General features: G+C 44.4%; 1 protein-coding gene and 1 long non-coding RNA gene across 5 annotated transcripts in view; one reads left to right on the plus strand and one right to left on the minus strand.

Moving 5' to 3' along the window:
- The window catches only part of LOC114847416 (enhancer of polycomb homolog 2-like), a 41,771-nt gene extending 34,203 nt beyond the window's left edge, over positions 1-7,568 (minus strand). Inside the window, exons 1-2 of one of the 4 annotated variants that reach the window (XM_055504978.1) lie at positions 7,040-7,565; positions 6,875-6,951 (exon numbers count right to left, since the gene is read on the minus strand). Coding sequence is in view for 1 of the 4 variants with exons in the window: in XM_055504976.1 (XP_055360951.1) it covers positions 7,040-7,072 (33 nt within the window). In the remaining 3 variants the exon portion in view is untranslated. Of the gene's footprint in view, positions 1-6,874; positions 6,952-7,039 lie in introns of all 4 variants that reach the window. The other 3 variants (XM_055504975.1, XM_055504976.1, XM_055504977.1) reach the window with 3 other exon arrangements.
- Positions 7,569-7,596: 28 nt separating this feature from the next.
- On the plus strand, positions 7,597-8,647 carry LOC129603492 (uncharacterized). Its single transcript, XR_008693386.1, has 2 exons — positions 7,597-7,848; positions 8,286-8,647. It is a non-coding gene; the product is annotated as an uncharacterized LOC129603492 (long non-coding RNA).
- Positions 8,648-18,162: the final 9,515 nt, after the last annotated feature.

Genomic DNA, 18,162 nt, shown 5'->3' on the forward strand with positions numbered 1-18,162 from the left:
TCCAGACATCATACAAAACAAAAAGGCAATACACTTTCCAACTTGGCATATCAAAGGGATAACACATCTGAAACATGTTTTCACAAGAGACAAGTTTACCTCTTTTGAAGAACTAGTGTCCCACTATGAAATCACTAGTGCCAATTACCTAGAATACCAACAACTAAAGTCAATACTTAATGCAAAAAGTAAGAATACTGCCGTCCACATGCAACCACCACCAGTAATAGAGCGATTTATTGATATATCAGGGAAAAGGACAGTATCCAAATTCTATATCTTAATTTCCAATGTAGACCAGACAGTGAGCCTTCCGATCTCTAAATGGGAAGCTGATCTCAATATCACCACTAATTACACGTTCTGGAATAACATGTGTTCTAATTTATTCAGAATGACAAAAAATATAAATTTACAACTAATACAATACAAAATTCTTCATAGAACTCACTATACAGGACAAAGGATGTTCCAAATGGGTCTCACAAACTCAACTATTTGCCCTCACTGTACAGATAACACAGCAGATAGATTCCTACATGCATTCTGGTCATGTTCAACTGTGCAGCAATTTTGGCAAGAGTATGTGAACACCTGTCAACCCAGTTAAGCTGTCCAATCTCAGCGGCCCCTGCACTTTGTCTTCTAAGAGATCTAAGTGGGCTTGATCTAGAGACAAACTCATCACACACACTTCTTTCTGCCCTCTGTGTCGCAAAGAAGATCATCCTCATGAACTGGAAAACTAAAAAAAATTAAGCATTACTCAGTACCTGAACAGCTTGTTAGATTATACCACCTTAGACACATTGTCTGCTTCATCAAATCAATGACCAAAACTATAATCTGATTGATTCCATTTCCAGGTAAGGTTGCGTGGGGCTCGGGTACTGCGTCATGTCTGGCACAGTGGTGGTGGGGTGACTAGTGGTTGGGGGTGCCTGCCTGCCTAAGGAACCAGGACAACGGGTTGGTGAACTTTGGGCTGGCCGCATGGGTCCCCTGCGGCGGGGGTGTGGTGGCTGCTGAGACCGGCGGCCCTGTGCCCAAGTGGGACCATTTTGAGGGTTGGCGTGTGCCTGTCTCCGGGGAGCCGGAGGCGGGCCTCCCTGCCGGTGTGCGGGGGCGGACCCGGGGGTGGAGACCTGGGTGACCTGCGTTCGGGGGACTCCCTCTGGGGGTGCCTGCCTGTGCCCGGAGGGGTGTCTCTCCCCTGGGGCGCTGCCCCTGCTCGGGTGGGGCGCTGCCTGCCCTAGCGGTCCGACGCCCTCTGGTGACTGTTCGGGCCTGTTGCAGGGGGGGTTGGCGGACTACTCAGGCTAGAACCTTCATTGGGCCCTGGGCGGAGGCTGGTCCTCAATGCACAACCGCAGAGTATGGGTGTGGGTTTGAGTGTAACACTACACGGGGCGAGCATGGGCATACTTGAGCGAAAGAATGGGTAAGTGTAAAAGAAGGGTGAGGATGGCTCTGGCTGTGCGTGTGGCGCCTGGGCAGTAGTACTGCGGTCCCTGGGTCTCGGCTGTCCCTTCCTGGCTGGGGGTGGTGGGATGGGTAGCAGAGCCAGTCGGGAACCTGGCTCTGCGGACCCTGGTGCTCTGCTTCCCAACTACATTTCTCCGCATTTATCCACTTAGGTCTGCAAGGGGCATCCTGCTGATGGAGGGACCGGGGCTACTGGGAAGTGGTTCCGTCCCTTCCAAGTGGGATGCTCTGCAGTTTTAATTGCATTAGTCAAACACACTTGTCCAGGAATCTGGGGGCTCCTTCCGGGGGGGCCAGTAGACGGACCCTCCCATTGATGGCTCTGTCTGCTGGACCCCTCGGAGAATTGGCTATCTTCCAAAGTTCCTCATACTTAGCCACATACACATACATTTAGGGCCGGGGGTGGGCTCCTTCACTGGGGCCTGGGGCTGAGGCCAGTTGTGGCCTCGCCCACTGGCCCTGGTGGAGAGATCACCACCCAGTTTTAACTGCAAAAAGACATTTAGGGCGAGGGGGGGCACTGTCCGGGGGACAGCCAGCGGTTGTGCTCCTGGAGGTGTCACCCACCTTCAGTGCACTTTAGTTCCACACACTCACGTCCAAGCTGGGTTGCAGGGTTCTGGGGTACCTTTTCTGCTGCCCTCTGCCTCCCCCGGTTTGGGGGGGTTGGGCGGGGCTTGGGAAGAGCTGCAGTCCCTGCCTGGGGCCACATGGACGGCATGCCGGAGACCCTTACCCCCCCCCACCCTTCCGCATACACACCCTAAAGCAGAAACCTAACCTGTCCACCAACACAGCAACATCACACACATTTTGGATTAGCTAAATAAACCATTAAATAAACCATAAATCAGTAAGAGTATATATATTCTATATATACTCTTCTTGCTAAAACTGCTGGACAGAACAAAAAAAATTAGATGACAAACATCAGTTTCACTGTAATAACCCTGGTCCTGTTCAGGATGTAGACATGTCTGGACTTAAGTGTCATTAGAATCAAAGTAAAAAGAAACAAAAACTTCAGACCCTTGTCACAAGATGAGCTGTCCATAATTTACCAACATTTTGCTGAACTTTGCTCACACTGTGTGGCGTCAACTCAGTGAAACAGAGAACAACCTGGAGCAGGTTTTCAAATAACTCAATCAAATAAATAACCAAAATTTTTACTCATTTGTAAATCATGCCTCTACACTTGCAGGAATTAAAAGTGAATTGGTCTGAATGCTGTGAAACGGGCGTCAAACTGCCGTCCCCGAGGGCCAGTGCCCTGCTGGTTTTCCAACTCTCAGGTGTGTCAGTTGGCTTATCCAGCTGCTGATTGACTTAACACACTTGATCTAGGTAGTCAACAGGCTCAGGGGAAGGGAGATTTGAAAAATCAGCAAGGGACTGGTTTGAGATTGACACCCCTACCCTCATACCTCAGGCACATTTGAATTCACCCTGATAATCTGATCGCACTGTTTAAACCAGCCTGGAATAATACTGAAACCCACAACTGACCAACCATTCAGGAGTTTTGCCTAATTTTAGTGTGCAGATGTGAGCCTTGTTCCAGCCAGATTTAATCGCTCTGTCTTTCGTGGTGCAATCTGTGTTCATCTCCTTACTTTTTTATCTATTGCATGTGATTTTAACTACTCAACTACTTTGGGGAGAAAATCTACAACGAGTGTAATATGATGTGCTTCACAAAGGCACGGCTGCATGACGGTATCCCAGACTCCAGCATTAACATTGGTGGAATCAGTGCAATGCGCTGAGACAGGAGCAGAGTAGAGAGCGGGAGAGATTGCTGTTTGATCTCTCTTTATAAAATACATCAAAGTTGTAAAAACAGTAAATCAGGAAGGCTTCGAGTTTTGTTTCACTGTGACCACTATAACAAGTATAGGCTGTAACAGATTTCTCACTGACGCTCAAACTGCTAGCGATGTGCGTCATCAGTTAACATGGGAAATACGTATAAATGGAACGTCACAACCACGTAAAGCTCCTTGGTGCTACATTATCAGTGTAAACTTACGTAAGCTTACGTAAGATGCGCACACAAGTGTTTCCGGTCTGGTGTTTGCCCAGCGTATGTAAAGAGTAGTGATGGGTAGATGAGGCGTCATGAAGCGTTTCAACACATTGCAAAACTGTATGATACTGTGCCGATACTGTGTCACTGAATACTGACACCTGCTGGACCTTAAAAATCCCTACAGGCAACCTAATTGATGGACTAAGCTGACACTGATTTGATGACTTAATATATACAATTATATAATTTAAGCCATTGTATCTTTTATAGTATTATTTCACATCATTTACATAAAAATTGATATTTTTAGATACAGTCGATAAAGTGGACATGTATCATAACGTAAACATCTAAGTGAACATGTTGTCAATGAGGATTCCTATTTTTGTTTTGTTTTTTAAACAAATATGGTCTTCCTGCCCACTGCAATGAGGAGATCTTGCCAAAGGTTATCTTGATCAACAAACTGGCAATTTAGTAAACGATTTCCAAACAAACAAGAAACAAATAATGCTGAATAACATGCCTGAGGTGGGTGTAGACAGCTGCTGTTCTGCCTGCAGTCTACTGACAGCCTCATTGCACTTGGAGGAACTGCGGATTTAAATCTGGGGTCTAGAAGTATTGCTGGGGTCAACACACTGAGGTGTTTTTTTGAAATAGGAAAGGTCTGTCGAACAAAGGCGACATTTAACCTGCACAAAATAATATTGTTAGGAGCCTCGGTGTGAACAGCACTCCTTTATTTTCTTAACCACAAAAGCAGGGTGACAACAGGTCTCTCAACAGTCTTCAATTCCCGAAACTAAACAGAAACAAAACTCCAGCCTCTTTCTCCCGGGACCCTTCCCCGCCGGAAGCACACCTGACGTCATGCAACTATATGCGCTTCAAAATAAAAGAGCCACATAACACACAACACGACAACCAAGTTGTTTCAACACTATTAACTTCCTGTATGGGACCAGTTAAGCCAGTAAGATGCTTTCATGGTGCCAAAACGTGATTATTAGAGCCAAAGCTTTTGGTCAGAAGCTTAATTCTGCCTTATTTTAAATACACTGAGCTCTGCTTTGTTATATTTAGAGATGTAATACACCAAGACCAGAAGAACCAGTAGCATGCTGGTTTTATGTTACCACAAAGTGATTAAAGCCAATATCTGTTTACTGAAAGCTTCTTTCTCCCTTATTTTACGTTCATGGAGCTCTGCTGGATTATAATAATAGATTTAATGAGCATTCAGCTCACTTGAACACTGTCTACACCTGTTTGAGACCAGTTAAACCAGTAAGATGCTGTCTTCACGTTGCCAAAAAGTGATTACATATATCTTTTAACAAGAAGCTTATTTCTGCTTCATTTTAAGTTAGTGGAGCTCTTTTTGTTTATATTAACACATTCAAATTAACTTGACCACTGTCTGTACCTCTCTCAGACCAGTACAACCAGTAAGAAGCTGTTTTCATGTTACCAAAAAGTGATTCATGCCAATATCTTATCACAAGAAGCTTATTTCTGCTTCATTTTAAGTCAGTGGAGCTCTCCTTGTTAAGACATTTAATGAGTACCCAGCTCACTTGAACACTGTCTACACCTATTTGAGACCAGTACAACCAGTAAGATGCTGTGTTCACGTTGCCAAAAAGTGATTACAGCCAATATCTTTTGACAAGAAGCCTATTTCTTCCTCGTTTTAACTTCATCAAACTCTTCTTGGTTATATTAAAAGGTTTAATGATTATCCATCTCACTTGACCCCTGTCATTACCTCTCTGAGACCAGTACAACCAGTAAAATGCTGTTTCCACATTGCCAAAAAGTGATTTATGCCAATATATTTTAATAAAAAGCCTATTTCTTCCTCATTTTAACTTCATCAATCTCTTCTTGGTTATATTAACAGATTTAATAAACATCCAGTTCACTTCACCACTCTCTGTACCTATCTGAGACCAGTACAACCAGTAAGAAGCTGTTTCCCCATTGCCAAAGTGTGATTCATGCCAATATCTTTTGACATAAGCTTATTTCTGTGTCATTTTAAGTTCACAGAGCTCTTTTTGATTATATTAACAGATTTAAGTTCACTTGACCACAGTCTGCACCTGTGAGCTATAATTACTTTTTGGCAACATGATAACAAGCCTTTTCTTGGTTCTACTAATTTCAGACTGGTACAAGAAGTGATCAGATGGACTGGATGTTAACTAAATCTTCAGTTTGGTCCAACAGAACACATCTAAAGTTAAAATGAGGCAGAAATAAGTCTCTCGTCAAAACAGAGAGGCTTGAATCACTTTTTGGCTATGTGAAGACAGCATCTTACTGGTTCTTCTGGCCTCAGACAGGTACAGATAGAGGTCAAGTTAACTTAAATCTGTCTAATATATTAGCTCCACTGACTTAAAATGAGGCAGAAATAGGCTTCTTGTCAAAAGATATTGGCATGAATCAATTTTTGGCAACGTAAAACGAGCATCTTACTGGTTGTACTGGTCTCAGACAGGTACAAACAGCGATCAAGTTAATTTGAATTTGTTAATATTAACAAGGAGAGCTCAACTGAAAAAATCACTTTTGTGTAAACAGCATTTTACTGGTTTTACTGGTCTCAGAGAGGTTCAGACAGTGGTCAAGTGAACTAGATGTTTATTAAATCTGTTAATATAACCAAGAAGAGATTGATGAAGTTAAAATGAAGCAGAAATAAGCTTATTGTTATAAGATATTGGCATGAATCACTTTTTGGCAACGTGGAAACAGCTTTTTACTGGTTGTACTGGTCTCAGACAGTTACAGACAGCGGTCAAGTGAGCTGGATGCTCATTAAACCTGTAAATATAACCAAGAAGAGTTTGATAAAGATAAAAATTAGGCAGAAATAAGCTTCTTATCAAACCATATTGGCTGTAATCACTTTTTGGCAATGTGAACACAGCATCTTACTGGTTTAACTGGTCTCAGACAGGTGTAGAAAGTGATAAGATGTACTGGATGCTCATTAAATCTATTATTATAATCCAGAAGAGCTCCATGAACTTAAAGGGAGAAAGAAGCTTTCAGTAAACAGATATTGGCTTTAATCACTTTGTGGCAACATAAAACCAGCATGCTACTGGTTCTACTGGTCTTGGTGTATTACATCTGTAAATATAACAAAGCAGAGCTCAGTGTATTTAAAATAAGACATAATTAAGCTTCTGACCAAAAGCTTTGGCTCTATTAATCACGTTTTGGCAACATGAAAGCATCTTACTGGTTAAACTGGTCTCATACAGATATTAAAAGTGGTGAAACAACTCTGTGGTCACTCGTGCAGTTTTAATCAGAGTCAAAATGTGAAGAACAAACATGTTGCAGCAATATTGGGTCGTAGATCTGAGTCCTAGCGTCATGTCATGGAGTTAAACAGTCACGATCTACGATCGCTGTAAAGAGAATTACGACGATTATTGCCGTCGTTTACACAAAATCTAAAACTGCTTGAAAAAAGTTTGAACCCAAAGACGTCCATACCAGTTCTTCTTCTTTCTCCATCCCGGTGGGCATCTGCGGTACGGCCCGGTTAATGAATACGCAGTCCCTCTGGTCCGGCAGATCTCTGTTGCGATAAACCGGGAGCGGTTTGGCGGCGTCTAGCGCCCGCGCTCGGAACGAGAGTTGCTCATTGTTTGCACCAAATCAGCGACAAGCCAACTTCAACCAGCACCGGCCGCGACCGTGTCTGCTACCGTAGACTTCATCGGTACACGCTGCTCCTTTAACCTGCGGACGGACTCATCATTGCGCGGGTTAACAAGGCGAATGGACCGTTTTTCCGACCTGCTCTGCTCCCTGCGCAGTGAGAAACATGTCCAGTCCCAGCAGCCACCGCGGCATGCGAAACTATTAAAGCTCCCTGATCATACAGCTTTTCACTCTAAAGAATATTGGACTTCAATGTCTCAGTAAGATCTCTGTAAATTTTCATCCCATAAAACCCTTTAGATCGTCCACACTGCCCCTGTCAGTATGTGGTTCTCACTCCCCATCAGCAAACGCTGTGTTTTCTGGGCGTGTCGCAAGCGAAGCTGCTCACCACACCTCTGTGCGGAAGCGCACAGCACGGTTACGATTCTATAGGTGGCAGTAGTGCGACATTGAGAATGCAATCCACCGCAATCTTCCACAGACGAAGACCCACTACAGGACTGCACGACAATAGCCAACCAGCTGGTTCGTAGCGTAGTAGAACCATACGTCTACGATCCCGAATCTGACCCTGAAGCTGAAGAGGAGGCTGTTGAAGTCACCACAGTACAGCTGATGCAAGATGTGTCTCATTGGTAATGTCGCATTTACTTCAATTTAATTCATTTATGTAATTTGCAAAGCGACTGGCGGTTGCTAATGCGTATGCTAAATGGCCTGTGCAGCTTGAATATTCACAACACGACTTACCTGGAAAACTCTCGCTAATAGAAAACACTACTTTAGCTTAAATTATACAAATAAATAAAAGTTTGAGAGCATAGCTGAAATAATATAAATACATTTTACATTTATAGATTTCACTGTTTTTGTCTTACTTGTGCTGCTGCTCTGACATAATTTTATTTAAAAAAATGTGCATTCATATTTAGAGCAATCACTGCATGACCTTCCTGGGAACAAAAAGCATTGGTTCAAATTATATATGGACCTGATGTATTTTTACTGCTTTTAATTATGTCTTTTGATCATTCTTGATAAATCTGACAGTAATATGTCTCTGTATCTGAAGTTGTTACAGGTATCTAGTCTACAGAGGCTAGTGAGCTGGTGATGGGGATTCCTGGGATGAATAATCTGAGTTGCCATCTCTTCATGCTCGGGTTGTAGATGAAGGCAGAGTTTCTTGATGGATAAAACACTAAAACACTCATTGTATGATGGATGTAGACCACCTGTGGAATAACTCCTTTACCATTTGAGTAAAAATGTGTTTTTTGTGAGTGCAATACTCATTAAGATTTTTTTAATTTACATATAATTTATGCTTTTTATTTATGTCCGGTTCACCTTTATAGTTTACCATATTAGAAAGAGAAAAACATGTAATTTCAATACTATGATTTCCTGAATAAAAATGTTTCCCTTCAGAAACAGAGTTCAGTGAAATACATAATAGTTAAAGCCAACTTTATTGTCAACCAAAAAATGCACCACTGCTGTTACCTTCACACTCCAATGTGCAATGTATAGGTTACTGAGTTAATTAAGAAGTCTGGGGGTTTAAAGACAGAAGCTTTTGCAGGGCCTTGCATATTAAATGCTTGATGGAAGTAGGGTAGACAGTCCCATGTCCTGGGTAGGGGGTACACTTAGTTATGTTGGAGATTTGTTTCTGCAGCAGGACAGGTATAGTTGTAAATAGATGATCAGGGAGATGTGGTGATCCTTGTTCTCATCACTATTTGGAAGACTGAGCGGAAGCAGTCCTCTACCAGATGGAAGCTGTGGCTGTCCTCACCATCACCTCATCAAAACAAAAGGTACTGCAATCAGAATTGTAGATTAGTGAAATGTTGTTATTGGTCCTACAAATATAATGGCTATGGTATAAGCTATACTGTAGGTTACTGACAAGATAAGCAGCAGTTATTGTAGAGATGTGACTAATTAGCAACTAAGCTTGCAACACAACACAGTAATCATTCCAACTAATCATGTTCAAATTTGATAGAACAATGACATAACCTCAAATCACAAGTTGATTTAGGATGGATGGATGGATGGATGGGTGGATGGATGGATGGATGGATGGATGGATGTGGGCGACCATCTGCCTTGACCGGTTGGGGTGAGAAGAGAGAGAAAAAAAGCATAGCACCAATAACAAGCAACAACAGAGCACAGGCAGGATGGTTGGACCAGAGACTGGATACAGGCAGGATGGTTGGATCCGCAGCTGCCCATCACAGACACCAAACTTTGAGTCCTATGATACCTGTAGGTGAGGACAGAGTGGAGGTGAGCAGGGGAGGAGCACAACTACTGGAGAGAAAGAGACAAGGTTAGTTGAATATAGATCAAAAGATGGGAGGTTATTGGAAAAAAGAGGTAGAAGGAAACAGAGGAGCTCAGTGTATAAATTAAGTCTCCAGCAGTCTATGTCTATTGCAGCTTAACTAAGAGATGGTTCCTGTGAATAACAATCATTGCCAGTGACCTGAACCATCTCTAACTATAAGCTTTATCAAAAAGGAAGGTTTTAAGCCTGATCTTGAAGGTGGAGAGTGTGTCAGCTTCTCAAACCTTTCTGTCATTTGGAGGGAGTTGCTGCTGAATGTCGTCTCTAATGGTGATAATTTTATTAGTAAAGTAGTTCATAAAAGGTATTGCTGCTGAGATTTAAGGGGATAGTAGACTCAACACAGCTGTGACTCTTAGTCAGCTTGGCTACAGTGCTGAAAAGAAACCTGGGGTTGTTTTTATTTTCCTCAATTAAGGAGGAATAATATGTTTTTCTAGCAGCACAAAGTTCTTTTTTATATATTATTAGACTGTCCTTCCATGCAATGCAGTTTACATTTATTTTGTTGGAACGCACTGCCTTTCTAGTTGTCTGGTCCTGTGCTTTAGGCTGCGGATCTCTGAGTTATACCATGGAGCTAACCTCCTCTTATTCACTGCCTTCTTCTTCAGAGGAGCCACTGTGTCTAACATTATATGTAGAGAAGCTGCAGCATTATCTACAAGACAGTCAACCTGTCGATAAGGATTAAGGTGACTGTTCTCCTCTTTGTATCTACAAGATATTGAGACAAAAGATGATGGAATCATCTGCTTGAATCTGGCAACAGCGTTGTCAGATATATCTGCTATAGTAAAATTTCTTTCCAGCTGCTGTAAGGTCAATTATGCTAAATTCAAAAGTTAATAAGAAATGGTCAGATAACCGAGGGTTTTGGGGAAGAACTATTAAATTATCAATTTCAACCCCATATTTCATGACAAGTTCGAGGGTATGGTTAAAACGATGAGTGGGTTCATTTACCTGCTGAGTGTCAGGTTTTGGTAGGGATCGGACCCACATGCACAGCGAAAAGGCAGCAGACAGGATCCAGGATTTCCCGGGAAGGAACCCAGGAGCGTTCATCCGGTCCGTACCCCTCCCAGTCCACCAGATACTGGAGTCCCCTTCTCCGTTGTCTGCAGTCCAGGAGCTCTTGAACTGTGTACGCCGGAGCCCCCTCCACGACCCGAGGTGGTGGAGGTGGTTGGTATGGAGGAGCCATAGGACACGACCGGAACGGCTTGAGACGACTCACGTGGAAGGTCGGATGGACTCGTAGGCTTCTGGTCAGAGACAGTCTCACCGATACTGGGTTAATGATTCTAGCTATGGTATATGGTCCTATGAATTTGGGTGCCAACTTACGCGTCTGTCCCTGCAACCGTAGATCCCTGGTCAAAAGCCAGACCTGGTCCCCGACCTCATAGACCGGCCCTGGAGCTCTCTTCCGGTCTGCCGTAGCCTTATAGCGTGCCTGGGCTAGTAGCATGGTTCTCCTGGCCCGTAACCATGTCCGCCGGCACCTCCGGACCAAGGCGTGGGCCGAAGGGAAGTGGACCTCCTTCTCCAGGGCCGGAAACAGCGGCAGCTGAAAACCATATGCACACTGAAATGGGGTTAAGCCAGTGGAGGTGCAGGGCAAGGTGTTATGCGTAAACTCCACCCAAACCAGCTTCTGAGACCACGATCCAGGGTTTCTGGATGCTAGGAGACGCAGGCCCACTTCCAACTGTTGGTTGGCTCTCTCCGTCTGCCCGTTGGATTCTAGGTGGTAGCCTGAGGACAAACTGACCTCAGCTCCTACCAAAGAGCAGAACTCCCTCCATCGCCCTCGATTGGAGACAATGTCTCTAGGAAACCCGTGGAGTCTGAAGACATTCTCCAGCATCACCTGTGCCGTCTGTTTAGCCGAAGGTAAGTTGGGAAGTGGGATGAAATGCACTAATCTCGAAAACCGGTCCACCATCGTCATGACCACCGTCTTTCCTTGTGAGGGTGGTAGACTGGTTACAAAGTCCAAGGCCACGTGCGACCATGGTCGGCACGGAACAGGCAGAGGATGTAGCAACCCCGCTGGGGGCTGGTGAGAAGCCTTACCCATAGCGCAGGTAGTGCAGGCGGCGACGTATCCGTCGGATCCGATCCTTTGATACGATGAACCCGAGGAAAGCTACGGTCTCCACATGAAACTCACATTTCTCTGCCTTCACAAACAACCTGTGTTCTAGCAGTCTCTTGAGCACCTGACGGACATGTGAGATGTGTTCCTCCTTGGAACGTGAGAAAATGAGGATATCATCCAAATATACAAAAACAAAATCATTAATCATGGGCCCAAGAATGTCATTGACAAAGGCCTGGAACACGGCCAGCGTGTTGGTGAGACCGAATGGCATGACCAGATACTGAAAGTGTCCGTTGGGCGTGTTGAAGGCTGTCTTCCACTCATCGCCTTCGCGAATGCGCACCAGATGGTACGCATTGCGAAGGTCTAACTTCGTGAAACATGTGGCACCGGAAAGCAATTCGAAGGCCGAGGATAGCAGCGGCAAGGGATAAGAATCCTGTACCGTGATGTCATTTAGCCCTCGGTAGTCAATACACGGCCTTAGTGACCCGTCCTTTCTACCCACGAAGAAGAACCCCGCTCCTGTGGGCGATGATGAAGGCCGTATGATTCCCGATGCTAGTGCTATGTCCAAATACTCCTTCATGGCCGTTCGTTCCTTTGGGGAACGGTGGAACAGCCTTCCCTTGGGTGGTGCCGTGCCAGGCCTTAGGTTGATTGCACAGGCAATCAACCTAAGGCAATTGCATGTGGCTCTGACCTTACTAAAAAAACGTTTGGAGGTCGCGGTAGCACTCTGGAACGCCCTTGAGGTCAATCTCCTCTCCTCCTTCCATCCCCTTCACCTCCTGTGGATCTTCTGGCTCGAGTGTGGGCTGGAAGCAGGTGGTCCGACACTCCGAACCCCACTCACGCACCTCTCCGCTCCTCCAGTCCAGTGTGGGGTTGTGCCTCCTCAGCCAAGTGTGCCCTAAAACCACAGGATGATAGCAAGACTCCACAACTAAAAACGTTATCCTTTCAGAATGACCATCGGCAGAAGTCATGGGAACAGGTGCGGTGTGGTGCGTGACCTTCCACAGTCTGCGGCCGTCCAGTGCCGCCGTTTCCACTGGTGACGCTAGGGGGGCTGTATGAATGCCCATGGCTCCACCAACCCAGCGTCCATCAGGCAGGCGTCAGCTCCGGAGTCGATTAGCACCACCTGCTGGATAGAATGGGTACTGGAAGTTAATGTCACGGTAGGTAGTGATCGTGTGGCGGCCCCACCGAGGATAGTTCGGCTCATCGCTATCCGCCACTCTAGTGATGAGCCTGATCTTTCACCGGACACCTTGCTGCGTAGTGTCCCCCCTGCCCACAGTACATACACAGTTGCTGGGTGCGACGCCTGCCTCTCTCCTCCTCAGTGAGACGCGCGCGCCCGATCTGCATGGGTTCTTCTGTAATTCGGGTTTCACCCGTGCCTCTCTGACTCGCCTGACCACTCGTTCCCCTCGACGACATTCGTGGGATCTGAACAAGAATGTAGTGTGGTTCCCTCGTTCTCTCTTTGCCGTGATGTTCACGCTCACTGTTCGCCAGCCGTCGGTCGATTCGTATGGCCAGCGCGATCAGATCATCCAGAGCGCTCGGGAGCTCACGGCTGGCCAGACAATCCTTTACCCGGCGTGACAATCCGCGGATAAAAATGTCTCCAAGCGCGGTGGCGTCCCAACCGGCCTCCGTCGCCAGTGTCCGGAACTCGCGTACTTGGTCGTCGTTCTCCTCCCCTGGCAGATATTCACCAGCCTTGCTCAACAGTTGCCAGACTCACCCGAGAAGCATGTGGGTGCTCCTAAACGAGCGTCGGGAGCCGGGATGGCAGCCATGGGAGCCGCAGCGACCGCGCTCGTTCGTCCCGGCGGTGGCTACGGGCACCTGGATCAGCTTCTTTTCTACCATCGTGCCTTGAACCAGCCGGCTAACCGCCTCCGCCAGTCCTGCCACCGCCGCCTCTTGTTGCAGGGCGCAGTCCGCCAGCTTCTGCAACGCATCATTTGTCCTCTCCTCCTGCTCGCTGAGCCGCTGTCCCTGAGCGAGAAGCGCAGCACGGAGGGTCTCAACGCTGGCTGGGTCCATGTCTGGCCAGATCGTTCTGTCAGGTTTTGGTAGGGATCGGACCCACATGCACAGCGAAAGGCAGCAGACAGACGGAGTAAGTAAAAGGGCTTTAGTACGAAATTGTAGTCTCAGACAGTCCAGGTCATACACTTGCAGGCAGGAATATAAAGGCACAGAAGGAGCAGGCTTAATCACTTCCAGAGGACAGGCACGGTTCAGCAACAGAGTCCACAGCATACAATACGAAGTCAGGATCAGGCGATAATCAGAAGCCGCTCACAACACGGAGCGGGGTAAAACACGAAGTGATCTGTCAATGAAATGCTGGAAAGTGACGACATGCGTACAAACGATCTGGCGGATAACTAAGGTGACAGGTGGTGTTTAAATGTCCTGGTGAGTAATGACAAATGAGACACAGGTGCGTGAAACTGAAAACCGTAAGTAAAGTTAGTGTGAACAGAATGATGAAAAAAAACGGAACTACTGCGCTAAAACAGGAAGTGGGCCTGGAGCTCTGACACTGAGTAAAACCAATAGTGTCTATTAAGAAGTTAAAAGCAGTGCTGAAACTGTAGCTGTCAACATCCACATGAATGTTAAAGTCTCCCACTACAATGACTTTATCTGTGCTAAGAACTAAGTCAGATAAGAATTCAGAGAATTCAGTTAAGAACTCTGAATATGGAGCAGGAGGACGGTAAACAATACAAAACACAACTGGTTTCTGAGTTTTAGAGTCTGGGTGAGAAAGACTCAGAGTGAGGCTCTCAACTGAGTTATAACTATGTTTAGGTTTAGGAGTAATTAATAAATCTGAACTATAAATTGCTGCTACTCCTCCACCTCTACCTGTACTTCTAGTCTACTTGCATGCATTTACCCGTAAGATTTCTGTGAAAAAATGAAGGAGGATTGGAAATTTTAAATCGTGACTGTGGCCATAATTTTCATTTCTCAAACATAAAACTCATACCAATTGTTCATTGAAGCCTTGGGATTCATAAAGTAAAGTTATTTTAGTGATAACCCTTATGGTTTTGCTGCAACAAGCCTGTTAAGCAGGGGTGGAAATCAGCTTTACTACAGCTCATTGAGCTCATTTGTATTTCCCAGATAAATTGACCTATTTGCTTAATGTATTACAATATTAGTAATCTATATTATAGATGAAGAAATTTTAGAAAGTTTCCACTAGTATGTTTTCCAGTAGTATGTATACTGCTCATCTGAGCAGTGCTTCAAGCAGTTATTGTGCCTGAGTGGCTAAAGAGCATGACTCAGATGTAGGAATTCCTGGTTTGAAACCTGACTCGAACAAGTCTTTCAACAAAGTCCAGAAGAAGGATTTGCAAGACTGTATATTTGTCAGAGCTCGCCGTGAGCGGACAGGAGGAACAGGAAATGAACATGACAAACCAGAAAACACAGAAACAGCCCAGGTTCATGACAATATTCATCTGTGAAACATATTATATTTTTATTGAAATTAAACTGCTTTTGTTTTATTTGGACGGCAGATCTGATCAGCTATACATTCAACTAATCAGGTAGTTTCAGTAATGTTTCAACTGATTAATTACAAATAGTTAATTAGAATATTTTACAGTATAATGAAAACCCACACTCCCGCTCTCAAAATCTTTTCACAATAAAAGTAATCCAATTGCTTATTAACATGTTTTCTGCCTTTCATTGGATAGTTATTGACACTGTTTTAACTTTACCAGATAAGCACACACATTCCCCAAATCCTTTCAGAATCAAAACATGAGTCAAAATCTAAAGCTTTTGTAAAAAGAATTTCAACTGCTTCAGCTTTTTCCTCATCCACCACTAGAATCCTGTGGCTGAATGGTATAAGTCCTTGACTTGGGAGTAGGAGATCTGGTTTTAATACCTATTGGAGGCATGTTTATGCATTCAGTTCTTAATATACTTACATTGATTTCTTTCAGATAAATTGAGTTATATATTTAATATATCAGCAACTTTCAGCTATATTATAAAAGGGTCATCTGTGACTAGTCATTCACACTGTTTTACACTTTAGCAATTAACCACACACTTCAGAATACAAGCACAAATCCAGATCTTCAGCTTTATATAGCAATATTTCTGATTTCAACTGGTTTATTATGACTTTATTATGACTATTTTACAGTCTAGTATGTAGGCAAACACTTCCTCCATATCCTTTCAAAATAAAAGCACCATTTCAAATCTTTAGACTAAAAAGCACATTTTCTGCTTTTGACTGGTTTATTATGATTAGTTAATGAGACGATATTACTGTTTAGTAATTATCTGCACATGCTTCCCCCAATGCTCCAACTTTCCCAAATTTAAGGCTGCAGCTGTTCTAAATATTTCCACAACTTTCAACAATTCTTTCAGCTCTATTTACCTATTTTGATACATTTAGCTTAATTTCATAAAATTCAGCAATCCTTTACATCCTTTATTTTAGCGTTTCTTAAATTCATGTTATGTTTCAAATGTTTCAACTATTTTCAGCATTTCTTCAGCAACGCATTCAGCATGGAAGCATTCACTGTACATCTGCCGGTCACATGTGTCATCAACTGCATTCAATATGAAATCAGTTTAGTATTTAGGCTTCAGTGCTCAACTTCCTTCTCTGCCAGATTGCTGTGTGTTTACACCTCTTTCCAGCGTTCTAATTTTATGTTCCCTGCTACCGTGTTTTTGATCCACCGCCTGTTTCCCGTTTTGCCGAACCTGCCTGCTACCTACCTGAGTCTGCCTGTGCCTTTTCTGTACCTCCATCAGTGAGTTTTCCTGTGCATGACCTTTGCCTGTATACTGGACCTTGCCTAAACCATTAAATCCATCTATACCTATTCCCTTGCCTGAAGTTGTGCATGTGGGTCCGTTACGTAAGTTGCCTGTCAGGGGGGAGGGAGGTATAGCTGCCCTACAGATTATATCTCTGCAACCATAAGGGCTATTTGAATGCATTTGGTCTCGTAATGTAGGTGAAAACTTGAGAGATGTGTTATGAGGTGTAAATATTAGTTTGTGTTGCTGGTAAAAGTGAATAAACTTGGAAAACAGAAAAATGAGAAAAATTCCAACCCTCACCTGGATAAAATGCATCTACAGTATGATACAATTTGAGTAAACTAAGGCCACAGTAAAGAACACTTAGCATTAGGAATTTGACTTGGTGTAAGGAAGGAAGTAAACTGAGATAAAATAAAACTAAAATAAATGTGCTATAATACAACTGGTCCTGGGTAACTTCTGCTCCATGGTGGGAACCAACCTAGACCCGCTACAATGTGCCTATAGACCTGGCATTGAAGTAGAAGATGCCAACATTTGCCACCTACCTTGAGCCCTGGGCCACCTGGGAAAGCTTGGCAGCTCTGTGAGGATCATGTTTTTTGATTTCTTAAATGATTTCCACGCTATCTAGCTGGTGCTTCTGAAAGACAAACTGGAGAGGGTTGGTGTGGACCTCCATTCGACAGAATGGATCTATCTGGCCTACCTCAAATATCCCTTCATTAACTTCAACTGGTCCAGAACTCTGCTGCTCGCATTATCACCAAGCTCCCACTATTCCACCACATCACCCTGATCCATCACCTTCTATGACTTCCATTTAAATTCAGAATGGAATTAAAAATCTCTTATATGCCTTCAAGGCTATCCACAACCTCGCCCTCTCATATCTGTTTGACATCATCCATATCATCACCTCCTCCCGCTCGCTCAGATCATTCTCTTCCATCCAGCTCACTATGCTTCAGTACCATGGGGAAATAGAGCCCAAGCCTGCTATGCTTCCAAACTCTAGAACTCACTAGAGTTGGTAGATTTTCACCAATGGCAGTCGGCAATCTCACCAATGCACATCCAGGAAGTGGACATTGAGAGAGTGGACTTGGGTGTGCATCTGAACAATAAAATGGACTGGACTTATAACACGGCTGCACTGTACAGGAAGGGTCAGAGAGGCTGTTGGGAATAGAATGCAGAAAGTTCAGTTTCAGTGACTAACTGTACATAGGTTGGAGGGGAGGGGCATCTGAAGGATTGTGGCACTGTTCAACAGACTAACTGCAGTGGTGAAGAAGCTGTTCTTTGGGCCTGAGGCCCTGGTCATGGTGCAGAGGGGCTGAAAATGTTCATGCCTGAAACAAGAGGAGTAGGCTGTGATCCTGGCTGCTAATCTCAGGGTCCTGGAGATAAATAGCTCCTGGAGAGACGGCAGATGGGAGCCAATAACTTTTTCTGCTGTAGCTTGGCCTGGTCCCTGGCTGCAGCAAACCGGCCTGTTAAAAGGTGAAACTCAATCATATTTATTTATGAAACAATCCAATAAATCAATAAATCATGACTTCCCACCAGATCCCATTCCATTAGTCAAATCCAATCCTTCCCTTCCCTCCGCCGCGCTAA

The sequence above is a fragment of the Betta splendens genome, chromosome 21 (genome assembly GCF_900634795.4).
Source record: "Betta splendens chromosome 21, fBetSpl5.4, whole genome shotgun sequence".
Classification (NCBI taxonomy): Eukaryota; Metazoa; Chordata; class Actinopteri; order Anabantiformes; family Osphronemidae; genus Betta; species Betta splendens.